General features: G+C 42.5%; 2 protein-coding genes across 2 annotated transcripts in view; one reads left to right on the plus strand and one right to left on the minus strand.

Annotated features, from left to right (window-relative positions):
• Positions 1 to 1099: 1099 nt before the first annotated feature.
• SRD5A3 (steroid 5 alpha-reductase 3) lies at positions 1100 to 12976 on the minus strand. Its single transcript, XM_085322734.1, has 5 exons — positions 12745 to 12976; positions 5334 to 5485; positions 4730 to 4924; positions 3422 to 3544; positions 1100 to 2860 (listed from the first exon to the last, which is right to left on the minus strand). Exons 1-5 carry the CDS (start codon positions 12942 to 12944, stop codon positions 2601 to 2603), a joined length of 930 nt encoding a protein of 309 aa, XP_085178860.1. The 5' UTR covers positions 12945 to 12976; the 3' UTR covers positions 1100 to 2600.
• Positions 12977 to 15119: 2143 nt separating this feature from the next.
• KDR (kinase insert domain receptor) overlaps positions 15120 to 19136 on the plus strand; it is a 98332-nt gene continuing 94315 nt past the window's right edge. Inside the window, exon 1 of the mRNA XM_085322826.1 lies at positions 15120 to 15194. Within this exon, the coding sequence (XP_085178952.1) occupies positions 15120 to 15194 (75 nt within the window). The remainder of the gene's footprint in view (positions 15195 to 19136) is intronic.

The following is a 19136-nucleotide window of genomic DNA, read 5'->3' on the forward strand; positions in this document are numbered from 1 at the left end:
GCGCGGCGCGGCCCCGCGGCGAGGCCGTCTTAGGGGCGCCGCGTCATCGCCCCTCCCCGGGGACCGCCACCCGCGCTGCCCCGCAGCCGTCCCAACGGCTTCCTGCAACGGCTCCCCCCGCGCCCGCCCCTGATTGGCTGCGGCGCCCGCTGACGACGCGCCCCCGCCGCAGCCCCGCCCCCGCGGCGCGGGAGCCCGCTGGCAGGGTGGCGGTCACGTGAGGCGAGGCCCCGCCCCCCGGGGCTCCAGGTGCCCCTGCCGGGGGGGGGGCCGGGGCGTTCCTCACCTGGCGCGGGGGGAGGCGGGGCGGGGCCAACGGCCAACCGCCGGGGGCCAGGCTGCCCGAGCGGCACTATAAAGTCAGGTATTAGCCCCTCTCATCGGAGTCCCGACGAAGCTGGCAGGGAGGCTTTGTGCCTCTTAGGGAGAAGCGGGCAAGTCCCGAAAGCACACCTACCCTGGGCCAGGAGCACGAGAGTCTGGCTGCTGCAGATTTGAGGTGCCTAAGGCGGGGAGAAAGCACRTTGAAGAGCTGAAAGCACGATTATGTAAGAAGGGGAAAAAATACCCAGGAATGAAGTAAAACATGAACATACAGCCCAAATGATAATGTACATCTAGATTACTAGAAGCACAAGTATCAAAACCAGCAGACCTGATGGATTCTGTGTAACCCAAAAAACGCTGTATACACTCASGCTTTCCCTGTGGGCAAAGTCAGGAACGTGCTCTTTGAGATGTGGCTGTATTTGTACAGCGCTCCCAAGAGGTATCTGCTTCAAGCACTTCTCAACCAAACGTCCTGACAGAATCAGTGACAGCAACGAACGGTCTAGTAAACAGGACAAAGGATGCTGGTAAAATGTGAAATGCTTTGAAGTAGGCTCAAGGAACCTCCTGAGGATCATTAAAAAAACAGAAGCAACCTCCCCCTCCCCCCAGATAAAGTACCAAAAAAGGGTTGTTCCACAGTGAACTAAAGCTATAGAAGTCTTGATAAAAAGGTGGTTATGACAGCCCCGAGGGGAACAACATTTCATGCAAACTGTTTTGTAAACACACATCTCAAATTTGAAAAAAGAAATTAACAAAATGGAAATAAAAGATACCATAGCCTTTTTAATTAGATATTTCATAAGATACACTTCAGTATCTGTAAATTCTTCTCATATACAAAAGAATGGTTAAATACATGCATGTAAGTAGAAAACAAGCTGAAACACCAACATCCATATGCTGTATCAGCAAACTGATCATTCACTCCAGTACCATGAGAAGTACCAAAATGTTTACTGGTAAATGCAAGAGACTACTCCTGTGTTAAGTGATATAATCTCCCCAGTAATTAWTTTTTTTTTTACAACACTTAACAGCTAGTGGTTAAGAGTGAGAGGGGATCTTRCCAATGTATATAAATATCAGAAGGGAGGATGTGAAGAGGATGGGGCTGGAGTCTCTTCATTTTGGGCCCAGCAACAGGACAAGAGGCAATGGGCACAAACTGAAACACATGAAATTCTGTTCAAATAAAAGAACATTTTTTATTGTGCGGGTGACAGAGCACTGGAAAAGGTTGCCCAGAGAAGCAATATCTTGCTTCTTGCAGAGAAGATGTTTTTGAATATCTTCTCTGGAGATRTTCAAAAACCCGCCTGGATACAACCCTGTGCAACGTGCTCTAGGTGACTCTGCTTGAGCAGGGGGGTTGGACTAGACGATCTCCAGAGGTCCCTTCCAACCTCAACGACTCTGTGATTCTGCTTCTGTGTGTGTTATTCCTTGGTATTTCATTACATCTGCTCTCATAGGTTATTTAAAAAACAGTGTAGCCATGGTTACTGTCATCATGCATAACTGCCCTTTGTTACACGAGGGATTCCAATAACCTTAAATGACACAATTATAACTAAGAATATTATTCTGCAAATTCTCTACTATTCTCATCTCTCTAGAAAGAGATTCTTCCATTATTTTCCAAGTACAAGGATAAACAAGAAGTTCCACCAATGAATACTGACTTTTATGCAGAAGAGGTAATGCAGAGGACTGGTCTGTTGTTTATCTCTGCTGCTGAGAATGAGTCATTTCTCCATCACAGCTCTCTTCACCTTTCTTGCACTTGCAGTTAAAAACAGCCAATACTTTATAATTATCAACAAGGAGGCAMAGAAAGACAGTACAAAATTTGCCTCCATCTAAAGTGATCCAAAGAACAGAATAGAAAAAATAGGCTTAARTATTAGACAAGACATTAAATACAGGAGCTCAAATGATTCCCTGATCCTCCTTTTCCTATCCAGATTTCATATATACATATTTTGGCTTATTGCATAATTTGAAGTGTTTTATACTTAAAATGTGATTATAAAATAAAAGCCAGTTAACATCTCTTCAATTTTAAAGTCTTCAATATCATTTGATCTTTGTTTAGCTTGTAGGATACAGGGGCTTTCCTGCATGAGTACCACAGATAATCTTATTATTAAAGCCATAAGCTTCCATGCTAGAATTAGAGAAACTGTGTTAATTTATTGTGGAACCTCGGTTCCCTTACAGAAAACATTTCCTAGTTTGTACTAAAGATATTTAAAAGAAATATTCTAGAAAACAAATGGTATAAATGCTTTTCGATGCTTTGGATAGAAGCCAAATGTGTTCTGATAGAACTCATGACACAAAACAGCAGCCAGTGCCTGGTTAAAAAGAACGTACATCACTACAAACCACCATGTCACATTGTGAAATCCAAGTGTGACAGCCATAGATACGTATATGAGCAATTCTGCAAAATAATGAGGGCAAGAAACTCTCTCAAACCAGTCTCCAAAAGGTATACTGTGTTTCAGATTTATGACCTTTCCTGCAAGCAAGTGGAGAGATAAGTTAGTTCAGATAGCATGTGCTGCAAACTTTTTTGTTTATAATTACAAAACAGCAACCTCATTAAAATTATCATCATCCACCTCCCTCTGATTTGGCAGCTTTGCAGTTCTTAATAAATACAGACACCAGCTTCGGCTGTGTGTGTAAATATAGATCAAGGAAATTAGTTTTAGTCCACACAGAGAAGAAGCAAATTCTCAACAGAGGAGTGACATAAATCCCAAGAATTACTACTCGTCTTTGGGATACAAGGAGCTAGGCCTTTATTTACACACACAGTTTTGTAAAACTATATATACATACATATATATAYACACACACACAGGAACACACATAYACTCTGCATTCGGTCATCTAATCTCTTTTCCAAATAGACTAATTTAACCTACTGAAAATCTTACAGAGAGCTAAACTGCAGTAACTGAAAAATACAAGCGTTTTAGGTATAAAGATGCTTCAGAAGCCTACTGCATTGCAGCCATTTTTAAAATTGAAAAATCTGACCAAGTAAACTGCTCACCGAAACAAAATACCTTACCTGATTTGCTTTTTCTAAGATTAGCTAGAATCACAAGACATCTGTGTTGGTGAAGTGAGGCCCAAACGTACATCAGAATTCCTAYGATGTGATACCAGCAGATCTGCACAGAAAGATCTTCTCCTGAATTAAGTATGTTTCATTAATAAAAGGGCTAGGAAATACCCTCCCAAGCATCATCCCAAAACACTGTGTGTTATAGTTATGGCAATAAAAGTTATTGCCTTGAAACTTCTACTGGTATTTAATTCCCTGAAAGATGCTTTTAAATCCCGTGCGACTTAAAWGCTTAACTAATAGTTCTTTTCCTTTAACCACTCTATATTAAAAATGTCAAATATTTAGTTTCCAATCCAGTAGTTTGAGGTACACTATGAAGTATAACTGATATATGCATAATTGATAGTCTAAGACCTCCACATTCAACATTGTTTATAACATTTATCATCCCAATAAAAGATTCTATCATGTCTCAGGTCAACACACAACTGTTTATCTTGTTCACAATAAGCACACACACCGAACCACTTTGGTCTTCAAGAAAACTCTCTGTATTAAAGGATGAGTTCCAATGTACAAGTTAATAAATAACATCTCTGAGAATCCACAAAATGAAGAAAGGAGAAAGCAGGCCCAGATTAAAAAAAAAAAGGCTTTATCTACATAGGACATCTGAGGCATGTTTTAAAAATCACTGTTGAATATTAAAACTGATGCAAGATGCTTGAAGGTGGTTAAAAACTTCTCTAAAATGACATATTTAGTAATGACCGATTACTAAAACAAAACAAAATGATCAATCATAGGAGAGGTGCTACAACCAGTTGAAATGTTTCAGCTCATGGTTCATCTGTGCAGAGGAGAAATAGCAGCTCCGATGTGAAACATAATAACATGCATTGGGAGAGAGAGTTGTGTACTCCACAGTATACTCCAGTAAAAAATGGAGTTATTTGAGAAATGGTACCTATTACTTCCCTTCACGAAGTAGAAGTATGTCAATGGAAGAATCCTGAAAGTATCTAGAGTGGTATGTTTTTTGGGGGAATAATAATGGTGATTAATATAAAATTATATATATGTGTGTGTATTTTTGTCTGTATCAGGAGTGCAGGGACACACTCTTGGGTCATTATATGATATACTGAAATTTAGATAATTTGAACTATGCCAGTAAGTATTTTTGTATCTCATCAATTAACATACTTGTCACACAAGCACTTTACAAAACCACATGAACCATTTGCTATGATGAAAACAAAYTGGAAAAAAACCCGCAACTTTAGTAATAACTAAGCAGGCACTTACCATTCCTGAAATTAGCAGGCRCTTGACATAGCACAGTTAAGCCAACAGCAATGTAGTAACCAAGTCCAAAGCAATACTGTACGATATGAATGACGCCATTGGAAAATACACTGATACAGAGGCATTCTGCAAGTCTTCGAAAGCTGTGCAGCCAAAGGAGCAGGAGAACCAAGAGTGCAGACAAGTATTCACTATCTACTTGCAGATAAAAAATAGTGACTTAGAAACAGACAGGTACAAACCTAACATCAACAGTTCTCCAAAAGAGCTAATTTTCCTTTTATCTCTAATCTTACCCAAATTTTGCCCCACGTTTACTTGCTTGGAAAAACATGTACATCTGAGACACTGCTGACCACAGTGACTAAGCAAGACTATCTCTAATGGCCCTGTCTACTAAAACACTGCTGGAAGCTATTCATAAATAAGAATGATTTCTACCTTTAATAATGACAAAGGGAGTTGATATTCCAGGAAAGTCATTTGGAGTCTAGTTTAGGAGCAGCTGATGAAATAGCACATGAAGAATACATATATCAGCAAAGGATGGTGGTGCTGCTTTCTAGTATTCGTAAGGCTGCTTCATGGTATCTCAAATACTTGCCCATGTCCTCGTTCTCTGAAGCTCTGCCAAGAGCATGGTGCAGGTGCTGAAGCCATGATGACAGAGATCCTCTTAGGAATGGAGCTTGGATAAGCCAGATCAGCAGAAAGCCATTCCAAAGCACGGAAACAGCATAGAAGTGAGTAAACCACCTGCGGGAGAAAAAAAGTGGCTTGATTAATTTACTGCTTTCATCATTTCTTAGTTGGAAACGTAGCCACAGGACATGCTTATCTGATGGGGAGAGGAATCTCTTCTGGCTCAAGCATCAATGATTAGAGAAACAGGCACTCCAGCTGTATGAAGCAGCAACAACCCTAACACCTTCCCCAGAGAAATATTGTCTGGAACAACACGCAGCAGCATACCTCTACCTTAGCTTACCTTACTAGTTGCTGCAATAAAGAGGAGAAAGTAGCCACCACACATAACAAAGGTATTACTTAATGCTTACAAGTAACTACAATGTACATAGCTTTTTCTTTGTAATTTACACAACTGAAAAGCACATCTGAAGTATTTTTATGGGCATTTCCATGTTGTTGCACATAGTAGCATTCCTACTTTCTTTGGTTTTAGTGAATGTATTACATGATGTATTTAAACCTCATGAATGACAAATACAGATAGTAAAAGCAACCTCAACAATTCTCAGGCTATATACTAAAATATCTCACCCCTTTGGAAATTCAAGATCTGCTAGAATCATACAGAAAACAGGATAGATCATCACTACTTCTTAATGATTACAAGGCAAGGCTAGATGCTCTTTTGTTTTGAAGAAAAAGAACTCCTGGCCCATTATGCACTTATAAAAGTATATTACACATCATTAAAATAAAAGATACTATGATCATGATAGGTAACTGGATATAATTAGTCTGAGCTGGTTATTATCGGCTAAGTGATACAATATTTCCTTTTGCTCTTAAAAAGAAAATCTCTGTGATTATGAACAGCAATCATGACCTCTAGCAACACCTGCAAAGAGATGAACACATACAGTAGAAAGATGTTATATAACACAATATGTGTTATATGCAAAATATGACAATATAACTCCATCAGTGCAAAACTAGGATACAACTGTACAGTCAAAGAATATTGTTTCTCTAGAACATACATGCTTGCAAAAGCCTGTACAGTTTGTATTTGCTATAGAAAACTTGTATTTTGGGTGAGTGTGAGGAAGGAAAGGACAACAACCATAATTAGTGAAATAAAACAAAATGACTCCCTCCCAGAGTAGTTCAGATCCCTCTCAGCAGCAATAGAGAGGCCCAGCCAGAAACACAGAAGCTAACAAGCTTCCTTGAACACACTAAAACTACATGACCTGTAACAGCTGGCAGYCCCTTCAGGCAGGTAAAAACTTCCCAGTTCCCTCTCCTAATAAGCAAACAGGAACCGCAAGGTTTGCTCTGCTGATTTGCAACAGCACAACTAAAATTAGCCCTCCAGCATTTTCCACTTCAAAGACAAACGGAATTTGAATTTTGATAAAACCGTATCTCCACTTCCAAGTTTCAAGGTCCCTGCTGTCCTGTTACTTGGTAGGCTTCTACTTCATTGCTTTCCAGGGAACTTTCCCCAAGCCTGTTGCTTTTTGTTACCAGCAAACAAACTCTGCCAGCTAAGCTGAACAGTGCCCTGAAAGCTTTTAACAATCCCAACTATACAGGGGATGCATCTGACACAGCAATCCAACACTACAGCAAGTACATGCATCACCCCTCAAGGAGAGGGGTGTTCAGTTTTGCCAAACCAACCCRAAATGAATTATAATATTACACAAGATGGAACGGCAAAGTTGAAAACAAGTCTAGGCTAGTGAAAACACAGTGCTTGTCTGGAAGAATGTTACAGATAAATGGAAATACAAAATGCCTCAACAGCTAACTTCAGAATGTTCTGTATTCTTTCAGCAGGCAGTGTTGACTACTCTAGTAATGGAAATATTTTGCAGATGTTGAATTCTCAAGACTAGTTTACTGTAAAAGCCAGGTTCTCCAGACACCATTTTTCTTAAGAAGGGGTGGTAGGAAACATCTGTTGGAGAAAGGTCTATTCAAATGAGAACCCACCTCAGGAACATGGCATTTGCAATGTATTACAATTAAGGACAAAGCCTTTACAAATCCTTCTCTTCACTGAGGATACCACAGAGTTTAAATGGATCCCTGGGAATTTCCTGTGACCACAAGCCTGATAAGCAAGATACCACATTACAATCTTTCCATGAATAACAAACGGAGTTACATTTTTAAATATGTGGCTTGAAAGCTACACAAGTAAAACACTAGTGATAAGCAGGAATATGGCTTACTGTTATCTTTACAGGCCAGATCATTAAACTGAGGATGATTGTATTTTTGAGGTTAAATAGCATCCCAGGTCTTCGTAATAATTTGTTTGTTTCAGTGACTATTTTAGCAAAAGAGATGTGTTTGGGTAATCCAATATTTGTTTTGCCTGTTCACGTAGGGTTCAGCTAGTTATACTATCTTTCTGTTATAAGCACCTTATGCTGCATTTTAAAAAAGCAGCCTTGGAAAAGATAATGAAGATAGAAAATGGATTTAAGAAAGCAAACCCACAGTATTTTTGCATAGTGGCAGTTACACTCAGGAGTCCACCTTCTCTGCTCCCTGATCTAGACTTGCAGGAAGGTTTGTTTTACAGATACTGGGCAGGACTAGGATTCAAGAGATTAGGCTTGTATTCCCACTTTAGCGCTACAGACTGTGTAACTGAAGTTTCTTTATTCCTCAATTCCTCATCTTTAAAAACAGAATTACACTTTGTCAAAAAAATGAGGATAACTATGCAAGTTTGTTAGATGCCATTTAAAAATGGAAAGAGACAGAGAATAAGCATAAAATACTTCAGAATCACTCATTTTGTCCTGGAGATTGCAAGTCTTGTTGGAAACAGTATTTTATACATCTTCTAGTTCAAAGTACTTTACAACAAACTTCATATTATTACAACATGCTCCTTTTAACAGCCAATTTGTCCACAAGCTCTGGTATACAGTGAATAATTTTGAGAACCTTATGGAAAATCATTCTGTCTTATAGGAATCAAACACTTAACTGTATTATAATTTAAGCGGGTAGCTACCTAGTAGGTCTGGAAAGGACACAAAATTGTGTTTCTAATAATACACTGAATATTAACAATCTATTCTGCATATGCTCTTTATTTTCTACATTTTATCCTGTTCAAATAATTGAAAGCTTTTTTCCTAACATAGCATAAGAATACATGCCACTTCCCTACCACGAGCAGTTAATAAATATTCAGAAAGTGTAACATCAGCAGTACAGGCTATTTCAACTGTTCTTCAGACACAGAAATTACAGCATTTACACGCCTCACATAGACGGGTATACTGTGTGACTCTATATCCCTAAGCCTTGCTCTATTCTTCCTGCACAGGCACAATGCGCCAGTGTTTTGGTCGTCTACACCACTTAAGGTTGGTTTAAATGTTCTTTTAATTTGATATGTAACTTACTTTATATGAAAATCACACATTTTAATTTGCATTTCAATACTAAAACTGCATTATTAATAAAATTTTGAAGATAATTGCAAGAGTCAATCTTACAGCTTATATGCATACATTTAATTTTGATTTGCTCCATTAAAGCAGTATTGCAACCAAATAACACACCATTAGGTTTGCAGAGTCTGATTTTCAAAAGGAATACAAAATAAAATCTTAAAATTAAAAGGCTTAGAAACAACATTCCCACGACTTCCRATCAAAGTAGTATACCACTGCTTTGTTTTGGACTTTTTTTGCTTAAAAGATAGAATATACGTGAGAAAGTAAAAGACACTGAACCTGAACTTACAATGTAAGAAGTTACTTTCCCCTCTGTTTTTTTTTCCCTAAAGTGAGAAATCTCTGATTTGCTTGAGGATGTGCATTCACTAGCTCCAAAGGACTGATAAAGTGAGGAAGAAAGGAATTCACCTATCTGCTTAATAAAACTAAAAGATCCATTCCATTCTTCTAACAAACACACTGAAAATCTACCCATCAACACCCACTATTTTCCAGCTTCGATATCCCTCCCTTTTCCTTCAGCAAGTCCAGTGAAAGATTATGCCTGATACTGTGTATTTCTATTTCTAATGTAAAAAATTAACTTTCTTGTCCCCAAACTTCTGCCTCAAAACTGCTGTATATCACAGAATCACAGAACGACTGAGGTTAGAAGGGACCTCTGGAGATCATCTAGCCCAACCGCCTGCCCCGCTCAAGCAWGGTCGCTTAAAGCATGTTACACAACATTGCGTCCAAGTGGATTTTGAATATCTCCAGAGGAGATTCCACAACCTCTCTGGGCAACCTGTTCTGGTGCTCTGTCAATCTCACAGTAAACAAGTTTTTCCTCATATTCAGGCAGAACTTCCTGTGTTTCAGTTTGTGCCCATTGCCTCTTGTCCTGTCGCTTGGCACTACTGAAAAGAGTCTGGCCCCATCTTCTCCCCTTTACCCCATTCAGTAGCAGGCCCACATTTTCCCTAGTTTCCCTTCTGCTACTGATGCATTTGAAGAAGCCCCTCCTGTTGTCCTTGACATCCCTTGCCAGATTTAATTCCAAATGGGCCTTAGCCTTCCTCATCACATCCCTGCATATTCTGACAACATTCCTATATTCTTCCCAAGTGACCTGTCCCTCCTTCCACATTCTGTGTACTTTCTTCCTCTGTTTGCATTTTGCTAGGAGCTTCTTGCTCATCCATGCAGTTCTCTTGTCCCCTTTGCTGGGCTTCTTACTCAGGGATGCACTGATCTTGAGCTTGGAGGAAGTGATGCTTGAATAATAACTAGCTCTCTTGGACTTTCCTTTCTTCTAGAGCCCTAACCCATGGGATTTTTCCAAGTAGTTCGCTGAAGAGGCCACAGTCTGCTCTCCTGAAGTCCACAGTTGCAGTTCTACTCACTGACTTGCTTCCTCCAGACAGGATCCTGAACTCCACCATCTCGTGGTCACTGCAGCCAAACCTGCCCCAACCTTCACATCCCCAACCAGTCCTTCTCTGTTCGTTAAAACAAGGTCCAGCAGCACACCTCTCCTCTTTGGTTCCTCCACCACCTGTGTCAAAAAACTATCATTAATGCTCTGTAGGAGCCTCCTGGACTGTTTGTGCCTAGCTGTGTTGTCTTTCCAGCAAATATCAGGGTGGTTGAAGGCCCCATGAGAACAATGGCATGTGATCATGAGGCTACTTCCAGCTGTCTGTAGAAGGCCTCATCCACTTCCTCTTCCTGATCAGGTAGCCTGTAATAAATACCCACAAGAATGTCACCCATGTTAGCCTCCCCCCCTTTAATTCTTACCATAAGCTCTTGACTTGCTCTTCATCTTGCCCCTAGGCAGAGCTCAATACACTCTAGTTCCTCTCTCACATAAAGCGCAGCTCCACCACCTCACCTCCCTGGCCAGTCTTTCCTAAAAACCATGTAGCTATCCGTGACAGCATTTCAGTCACATGAGCTATCCCACTGTGTCTCTGTAATTCCAATGAGATCATGGCACTGTGACCACACACATATATCTCTAATTCTTCCTCATTTCCAATGCTGYGTGCATTGGTGTACGGGCATTTTAGAGAGGCAATCGAGCATCCAGGTTTCCCAGGAGGGGTGCAAGAGGATCCTCCAGAGTCATGTCCTGTGTGCACTTCCCCAATGGCACACAATTGCTGACGGCATCCTGACTTGAAGTGCATTTTGCTGACTACCACGTCTCTATAACTCTCCCTTTCCCTCATCTTTCCTAATTTAAAGCCCTCCTCACTAGGCTGGCCAAACTGTTGGCAAAGACAAACATACCTGATTTACTGAGGTGGATCCCATCCCTTCCCATCAGTTGTCGATCTTCAAATATGGTCCCATAGTTGTAGAAACAAGAACTCTGTTGCCAACACCAGCGGCACAACCAGTTGTTAACTTGGAAAATCCATCTACTCCTCCTGCCATCCCTCCCCCTTACTGGCAGGATTGAGGTAAAAATGAATTGGACTCCCAGAGCCTTGACCACCATCCTCAGAGCTCTGAAATTCTGTTTGATGGTTTACAATTTGCCCTTGGTATTATTAGAGCCCACATGGAAGAGCAGCAGAGGGTAATAGTCTGACACATGGACAAGCCTTGGTAGTCTTTCCATGACATCTCATATTCGAGCCCCTGGCAGGCAGCAAACCTCTCTGGACAAGAGGTCAGGTCAGCAGGTAGGTGGCTGTCCCCTCAGCAGGGACCCACAATAATCATTTGCTGCTTCTTCCAGGTGTTCCCACAAGGCACAGGGTCTGTTGGCCCAGTTGCTTCCCTTGAAGCCTTGCTCAGCTCCTCCTCAGCCTGGAGGGTATTAATCCATTCCTCAACTGCAAGTCTTCAGGAGGAGTAAGAGCCTTTCTCYTCCTAGGAGAAGTGATTTGTTCTCAGCTTTCTTCTACAGTGTTGTGATGTACTGTTTCACACGACACAGAGCCCTCTGGCAACTCCTCTGCTGTGGAGAGCTGGGACTCCTGGAGCTGTCTGGTCTCCAAGAATGCCCTGTTTATCTCTTGCTCATCTTCAGAGACGTGAGCAGACGCTACCCGGCCTACTGACTTCCTCCCGTAACTCCTCTCCCTGATGCCATAACTCGTCCACAACAGCACACCTTCCGTGGGAGAGCTGACTGCCAGCCCAGGCCCCGAGCACTGCCTGCAGGGCCGTGCCTGCTCTCCGAGGGCCTGTCTGGGTCCAAGCCCCTGCTGCAGCTGCTGCGGTGGCCCAGCAGCTGCCRGGGGACGCGCTCTGTGGTGCGTCGCGACCTGCGCTCCGAGCACTGGAAGCGAAGGCGCCTTCTTACGCCCTTCTGTGCAAACTGCTGCATCTGTTCGCTGCATAAAGCGGTCAGAAAACTCGGTCAGACCATACGCCCGCCCCCGAAGTGCTTTACAGCTGATTTTTAGTCAAATAATCGAATATTTAAAAACGCCTGAGCACTGCTGGTGAAGCAGGTCGCCCCAGAGAAGACTGACGCCCCCTTCCCCTCCCTTCCCCCCCGCGGCCAGGCTGCGGCAGCCGCTGCTCCCGCGGCCCCGGCGGCCGCCGCGCCGCGCCGGGCCGGGGGGAGGCGGGCGGCCGCCGGGGAGGCGCCCCGCGCCGGAGGGCCTCGGCTCCGAGCCGCGCCTGCCGCGGCCCCGCGCCCCCGCCCCTCGGAGGCAGAAGCCCCTTCCTCGCGGCTACGTTTACCAGGRATAACGTAGCCGCGTGCTATTAGCAGCAATACGGCGCCGGCCGCAGCGGCGAGGCCACCTCCACGCGCCGCGGGCCCGCGCTTTCGAACCCGGAGCCGTTTAACGGCAACTGCCCGACCGTTAACCGCCCGCCCCCTGCCACCTTTTGGGCACGTCGAAGAGCCGGAGCCAGGCGGGGCGCTGCTCGCAGCCGCTCTTGGTCTTCCCGTAGCGGATGAGATCCTGGAAGAGACCGCTGCCGCCGCCGCCGCCRTGCCGCCGCGCCTGGGCCTGCTGCAGCAGCAGCGCCGCCAGGAAGGCGGCGGCCAGCAACGCCCACACAACCCCCAGCACCGCCAGCATCGCCCCGGCACCAGCCGCCTGCGCGGCGGGGCGGCCTCGCCGTCTGGCCCGCCCCGCGCCCCGCCCGGCGGAGGGCGCCCGGGGCCGGGCCAGCCCCTCCGAGAGGGGATGGGCTTTGCCTCCCGGGGCCTTCCCGCCCGTACGCGCGTGCGGCGGCCACGGTAAGGCTTTCCTTGCTTCTCCTCCTCCTCCGCTAGAAAAAAAGGCCTGAGAAAAACAGTACTAAAATTACCCCGCGGGATCCAAAGCCCAGGGGGAGCCGCGCACCTGCGGCACAGGAGCACCTTCTGCGGAGGCAGCAAAACCTCTCTGCTCAACGCCGGGTGGCTGAAAAGCCTCAGGAAATCTAAAAGTCGCGCACATTTTGCTTTTCCCTTACTATGTGTTACAGCTAATGCCTAAAATACCTGAGAAAAAAGTCTGAGTTTGGAATGGTGTTTTGTGTGTTTTTCTGCACAATCTAGTTRTCAACTGCTCTAGGCACTGTGACACATAAAAATGCTAGGGAACAAATAAATCTATTAGTTATACCATGATSACCTTAGGTAACTCAGAAATAATATCACAACAGCTAGGTAATCCCATGAATTCCTGTTACAATGAATCCTCTTAATCACACGCTTACCCATTAACTGTCTCCTGTTATGCAGAGTATTCAGTATTTTATTCTGATTATTAATACATCGTTGTCATTACAAGAAAGAAAAGGCATTATTTGCAGAATGTCAGAAAATAAGTCACGCTGCTTGACATGAAAACATTGCTTTGACCCTCTATGAAAAATGTCCTGCCTAATTCCCGATTCTAAACACACAGAGATCCAATTCAAGCCTTCATGTGTAAGAGAAACTAAAATATTATTTGGGAGATGTTCACATACTGGTTTATCTGACTAGCTGTGGAGATAGTGAAAAATATATCAAAATTTTCATTGTATATATGGAGAAAGTAATGACTTGTGGTGTGGGCATAGTTATACTAGTATTTACTAATGATTTAGAACAAAATACTTTTCCTTTGGTCTGAATTCGCAGGAAAAAATAGTTAAACGGCTTTWCAAAGTTTTTAATTACAGAGTAACTTTAACTTTATTAGCCTCTAGTGATACTTCAACCCTTCATAAAATCAGTAAATTAAGAGAATAAATCAACATCAACTACCTTCTATAATGTCAGTCAGCTTATTAAAATTCAAGCCTCAAGTGCGCACATAGATTTTTGACTTAGAGTGGAATTTATATTGATGTAGTTGTACTTTCACGGTGCTTGGTGTGGGTGTATTTATAGTAATATCTGCAAATGGAACTTTAAAGGTATCAATGACTCTTTTTTCCTTATGGGATTGAATTCTGTCATTATAAGCAGTTTAATTGCATCACAACCTAGTGGCATGTACAGATTCAGGTGTACCAATCCCATATTTTGTCTTCTTTGTGTAGATCAGACTTGATAGAAAGATTTTGAATTTTACAAAAGTACTTTGCTAAATTGAGGTATAAACCCTGCTTGAATGATCTGAAGGATGCATTTATAACTGTGTTAATCCATTCAACCCTACAAAATAGCACATGCACAGCTGAAGCACTCATGACATCAGTAATACTGCATTGTGAGAAAAATCATTGGAGTTCACATTTTCTGATAAAATGTGTTGTTAGCTCTATAATTATATCCACATAGTACATTATAATGAATATAGAAGGCCAATATAACATATATCAAGGTTTGGGACTCRAGTCTATTTGTCTTGTGACTTCAATATAACTGAATCCTAAGTCCAGTTCAGGGATTTTGTGGCTAATTATTTTTGGTAATGGGCATGAGATGAAGATAAACACAGAACTAAATATATAACATGTTGATACTGTACTATTTTTTTAAACTCAAATTGCTGATGCCTTCACTCAGAATTCTTTAAATTAAAAACATAAGAAATTCAGGTGAACTTTTTGAGTATATTAGGGTAAGGGTAAGAGCTATTTTAATTTACATCAATAATAAAACTTCCAACTGATTACACTGAGAGTAGACTGGGCTCATACACCTGCAATAACATGAATATGATTAAATCAACCTATCGGAGTTACTAAGTAAATCATGAGTGTAATCCATATGTAAGAATTTGCACAAAACGCCCAGATCCCCAACCARGCTGTTGCAAGTGTGGACACGTGTTATGGTGCGATCTGGGGCAACAGTTTCAACRGCAGCCTTGGTAGAGCTGGGGCTGCTGCGGCTACGGCGCCACAAGGTGAGCCGGCAGGGCTTCCACGTGCCACAGGTTGCCGAGCTGGGCTCCTCAGGCATTGCCTCCCAGGGCTGAGCTTCCCAGCCCTGCATGTGGATGGTTTGGATGGTTAGGCTGAGGCTGCACCTTTGGATGAGACTGCAGTGAAAAGCACCCCTTTTTGTCGTGAAGGGGGAGAGGGTTGATCGCGTGGGGGGTGAGCGGCGTAAGGCTTGGTGGGGGCAGCATGCAGCTAGTGGAGGAGGCACGGGAACCTGGCAGAGGCTGGTGTAGCTGGATGTGTGGGTGGACATTTTTCAGAGTGGGAGGGAGGAGCAGCTGATGTGACAATAAGCCCACAGCTTGGGAGGATGGCGGGAAAGGAGAGCATGTCTGGGCAGTGCTGGGGAGGAGGGAGCAGTGTTGCAATTGCTGCTTCCCTTGGCTCACACCCCAGGAAGAGCTCCATGAGGAGCAGCTCCGCCATTGCTGCTGTTGTCAGGGAGAGCACTCATAAACTGGCTCATAAAGAGGGCCCTTCCTGTGACTGAAGAGTACACTTTTAAAATATAAAATAGCTTTGCTTGACAGTTCTGTGGAGGCTGGCCTGAACCACCTTGGTCAACATTTCATCAACTCACTATCTGAAAGTCTTGTGGCTAATGGGGTGCAGGGCATGGCCCTGTAGCCTACTGACCAGAACCCTGGCTTCCTCCAGACTCCAGGGTACATTTTTCTATGCAGAAATAGACAGCTGAGGGGATTTGGGGGGTATTTATAAAGTAAATGATAAGGATTGTGGGATAAGGATTGTGGCCATTATGGTGCAGTGTGAGACTGTGAAAGCCATTAAGGCCCACAGACACAGTGCCAGGGGATTGGAGCTGATGAAAKAAAACACTGACACTAACAACATACAGGAGTTGTTACTATGGTGTGCTCTGTTTTCTAGCCTGTTTCCAGGTTTTTCCTGCAAATGGAAATGTTTGATTCATACACCTTGACCTAGGCCAGTTAGAGCCTAAATATGGACTAATGCCTTAGCATTACTGTGGTCAGCTGGGATAGCRGGACTGTGGCATGCCGACAGGACAGTCATGTGCACCCACAGAAATGTGAGTAAATYGTGAGTACTTTTTGGTATTCTGGTAATCTGTTGAATCTACCCAATTAGCCTCAGAGGTACAGCTCTCATAGAGGTCAGTGAACTAAGAAATGGTTAGTATCAATCTACTACTTCCTAAAGGAAGTAGTAATCTTCCTTTAAGGTGTGGAGCAGGGAAAGCTTGGGTTTCTATTGCGCAGTAGGATCGTGGCACTGTATTGCCACTTTCCACTGTCAGGCACCATCCATGTTGCATTGACTGAAATAATTACCAGCAACAAAGATGAATAGAAGGAGATTTAATAGACATAAGCCAAGTCCCCACTCTATTAGGATATGCAGGCARGAAGGGAGAAGAATTAGTGTCTACTTGAGGGAAAGTATTTGAGTAACAGATAGAGCAGATTCCTTCTTTTATCTGTGTTGTTTGCTAGCTCCATCTCTGCTGCCACATGGGGTTTTCTGGGTGGCAAATAAGAGCCATAGCATGAAACCAGTGCCCACATAGCAGCTCACAGCAGGAATCATTATTGTGCAAAGGCACAAGGATGATAGCAAAATTACTTCAATTATCTAGAAAGAGCAAGAGATTCCACCTATCAGCAAAAAATCCCACAGCCCACAGCATCATAGTGAGTTATCATTGCCGTTGTGGTAATCACAGTGAATCATAGGTTGCAGGTGGTAGATTTAACGGAGGAAGAAAGAAAGAAAGAGGGACACTTACCATTATGAACTAGTCTTTCCTTTGTGGATGCTGGTTCTGTTCCCTCAGTAATTTAGAACAGTTTTAAGTTAGATTGACATATAGTGGTCTTCAAAGGACCATTCAGCAAAGCTGGTGATTAGCAGAAGACTATGGAGTTGCAGCCCTGAGGATTTCTTGACTGTGCATTCGGTGCTTCCTGGATGTCCAAGGCATTCCCTGCCAGCTGGCTCCTGTTGCTTACAGTGCTAGAGCAATAGAGGGAACCAGGATCTGACTTCAAATATATTCAGATTGCTGGCTATTGCCTCAGATTCTAGATAATAGGAGGAAGAAGGGAAGGAATACAGCTGTGAGGGTAGAAAATGGTTTGAAGGAGAGGAATTGGCAGTTGTTCGTCTTAAATATAGGTTCTATATCTATGTTTACAAGTTATATTGAGGACAGTGTTTTTTTTAATGTAACTTGTACTGTGGTAATTCTCRTAACTGTGTGTGATTTTTGTACAACAGTTATAGCCATTTTTCTCTAGGATTTTTTTTCCTTAGCATTGTATATTTTACTTACACTATTGCACCAGTATGCAATAACGTTTTYCATACTTTTTATGTGAATAGTTCCCTCTAGGTGGCATCAACACTCTTTGGTTCCTAAAAGCAGTTTTCTGCTTTGGGCTGTTTGAAGGTGGCAAGGCTGAGTTCTGGATGCCAGTTCCTTCTGCCAGCAAKAAAGTCTGAAATATCATTAGCCATAATTTGGTCAGAAGCTCKGAAGAGGCTGACAGCTTACAGTCATTCCAGACTTTAGATGTTCTAAATATTTATATACAGTTAATAAGTTTTTGGCAGTTACAGATGTTTGTGACGGCATATTAGCTTTTCATGGTAAATATTTGTTCTCAACTTCATGACACTGTTTTCAGCTTAATGAGAGGGGTTCAACTTACCTAAATCTACCCATCTAAAAATTAGATATCTAGCCTAAACTAGTTGGCTGGGTCCTGGGTTCTATCTGGTTTATTCCTCCTAAATGAAGATGCATCTCAACTGGCGGGCTGAATTCCCCATTAGAGATGTCTAGCTGTCTTTATTTAGTGGAGACTAATATATATCTCTAGGTGACACTAGGAATTCAACTTTTAGCARGCTAAAATCAGCTGAGGCGAATCTCCAGCCCAAATGTAACTGGAGTTAATTACATAAAGGTCTTCCAGATGAAAAGACAGCTTTAAAGGATTCAGAATAAAAAAAAAATGTGTATAAATTATTTACACTGCTGAATCTAGAGTTGGTTTAGTGTGTTTTGTGCWAGGAAGCTTTAACTGAGTAGGAAAAATCCTTTTTCCCAAAGATCTAGGACATACAAGAGAATTCTTACTTTGGAATGTTTCATGTTTTCTGCCTGTTAAATAGAAACTGCCAGGGCAGTTGATAGTTTATATTGCCATGAGGCATCATATATAACAAAACTTGTTTGCTAGAAAGAATGGAAAAAGACTCTGAAAAAAGATGGGAAGGAAAGTCAAAGGTTATTTTGAAAATGACAGAGAACAGATAAGAACTCAAATTGAGGTAACACTGAGCTTGACTCATGTGGTCCACAGTAAATCAAAGTATTTGATAGTGCTTTACCAAATGTCTGTGAGGATGGAAGAGGGAAGTTTGCTTCTGAGCTTTTCATTTCAGACCATTATGTCATTCACAGGAATTTATCTGTGTGAGGGACAAGAATCAGTATAATTTACTGGCCAGTCCAGAGCASATTTCACAGCAATTTCTAGGACTTAATAGACTTACCAGCTGATTTTATGCATTTTAAAAACATTTTTAAGGGAGAAYAGTGAAATTATACAATTATTCAGATACATTTTGTTCTTTGGTTGATTCAGATTTTTTTTTCCAATTAAGATTTTAATTTGGCAACAAAGCCTGAGAAGCTTTGTTAGTAGAACAGCTACAGGTGGATTTCTTGGTAATCTTTGTGAAACACAATTCTATTTGAATTTAGGTCAAGGACAACCTTGAAATTGCAAGTCAAGACCACTGTCCTTCAGGCTTTTATGAACATGTTTAAAAACAATATGGGTAAAGCATTGATGTGGGGACCCCAAAATAGATATTCAGATATGGGGCATGATAATCTATGTTAATTAAGT

Source organism: Rhea americana, unplaced genomic scaffold (assembly GCF_003343005.1).
Source record: "Rhea americana isolate MKP2758 unplaced genomic scaffold, rheAme1 scaffold_8, whole genome shotgun sequence".
Classification (NCBI taxonomy): Eukaryota; Metazoa; Chordata; class Aves; order Rheiformes; family Rheidae; genus Rhea; species Rhea americana.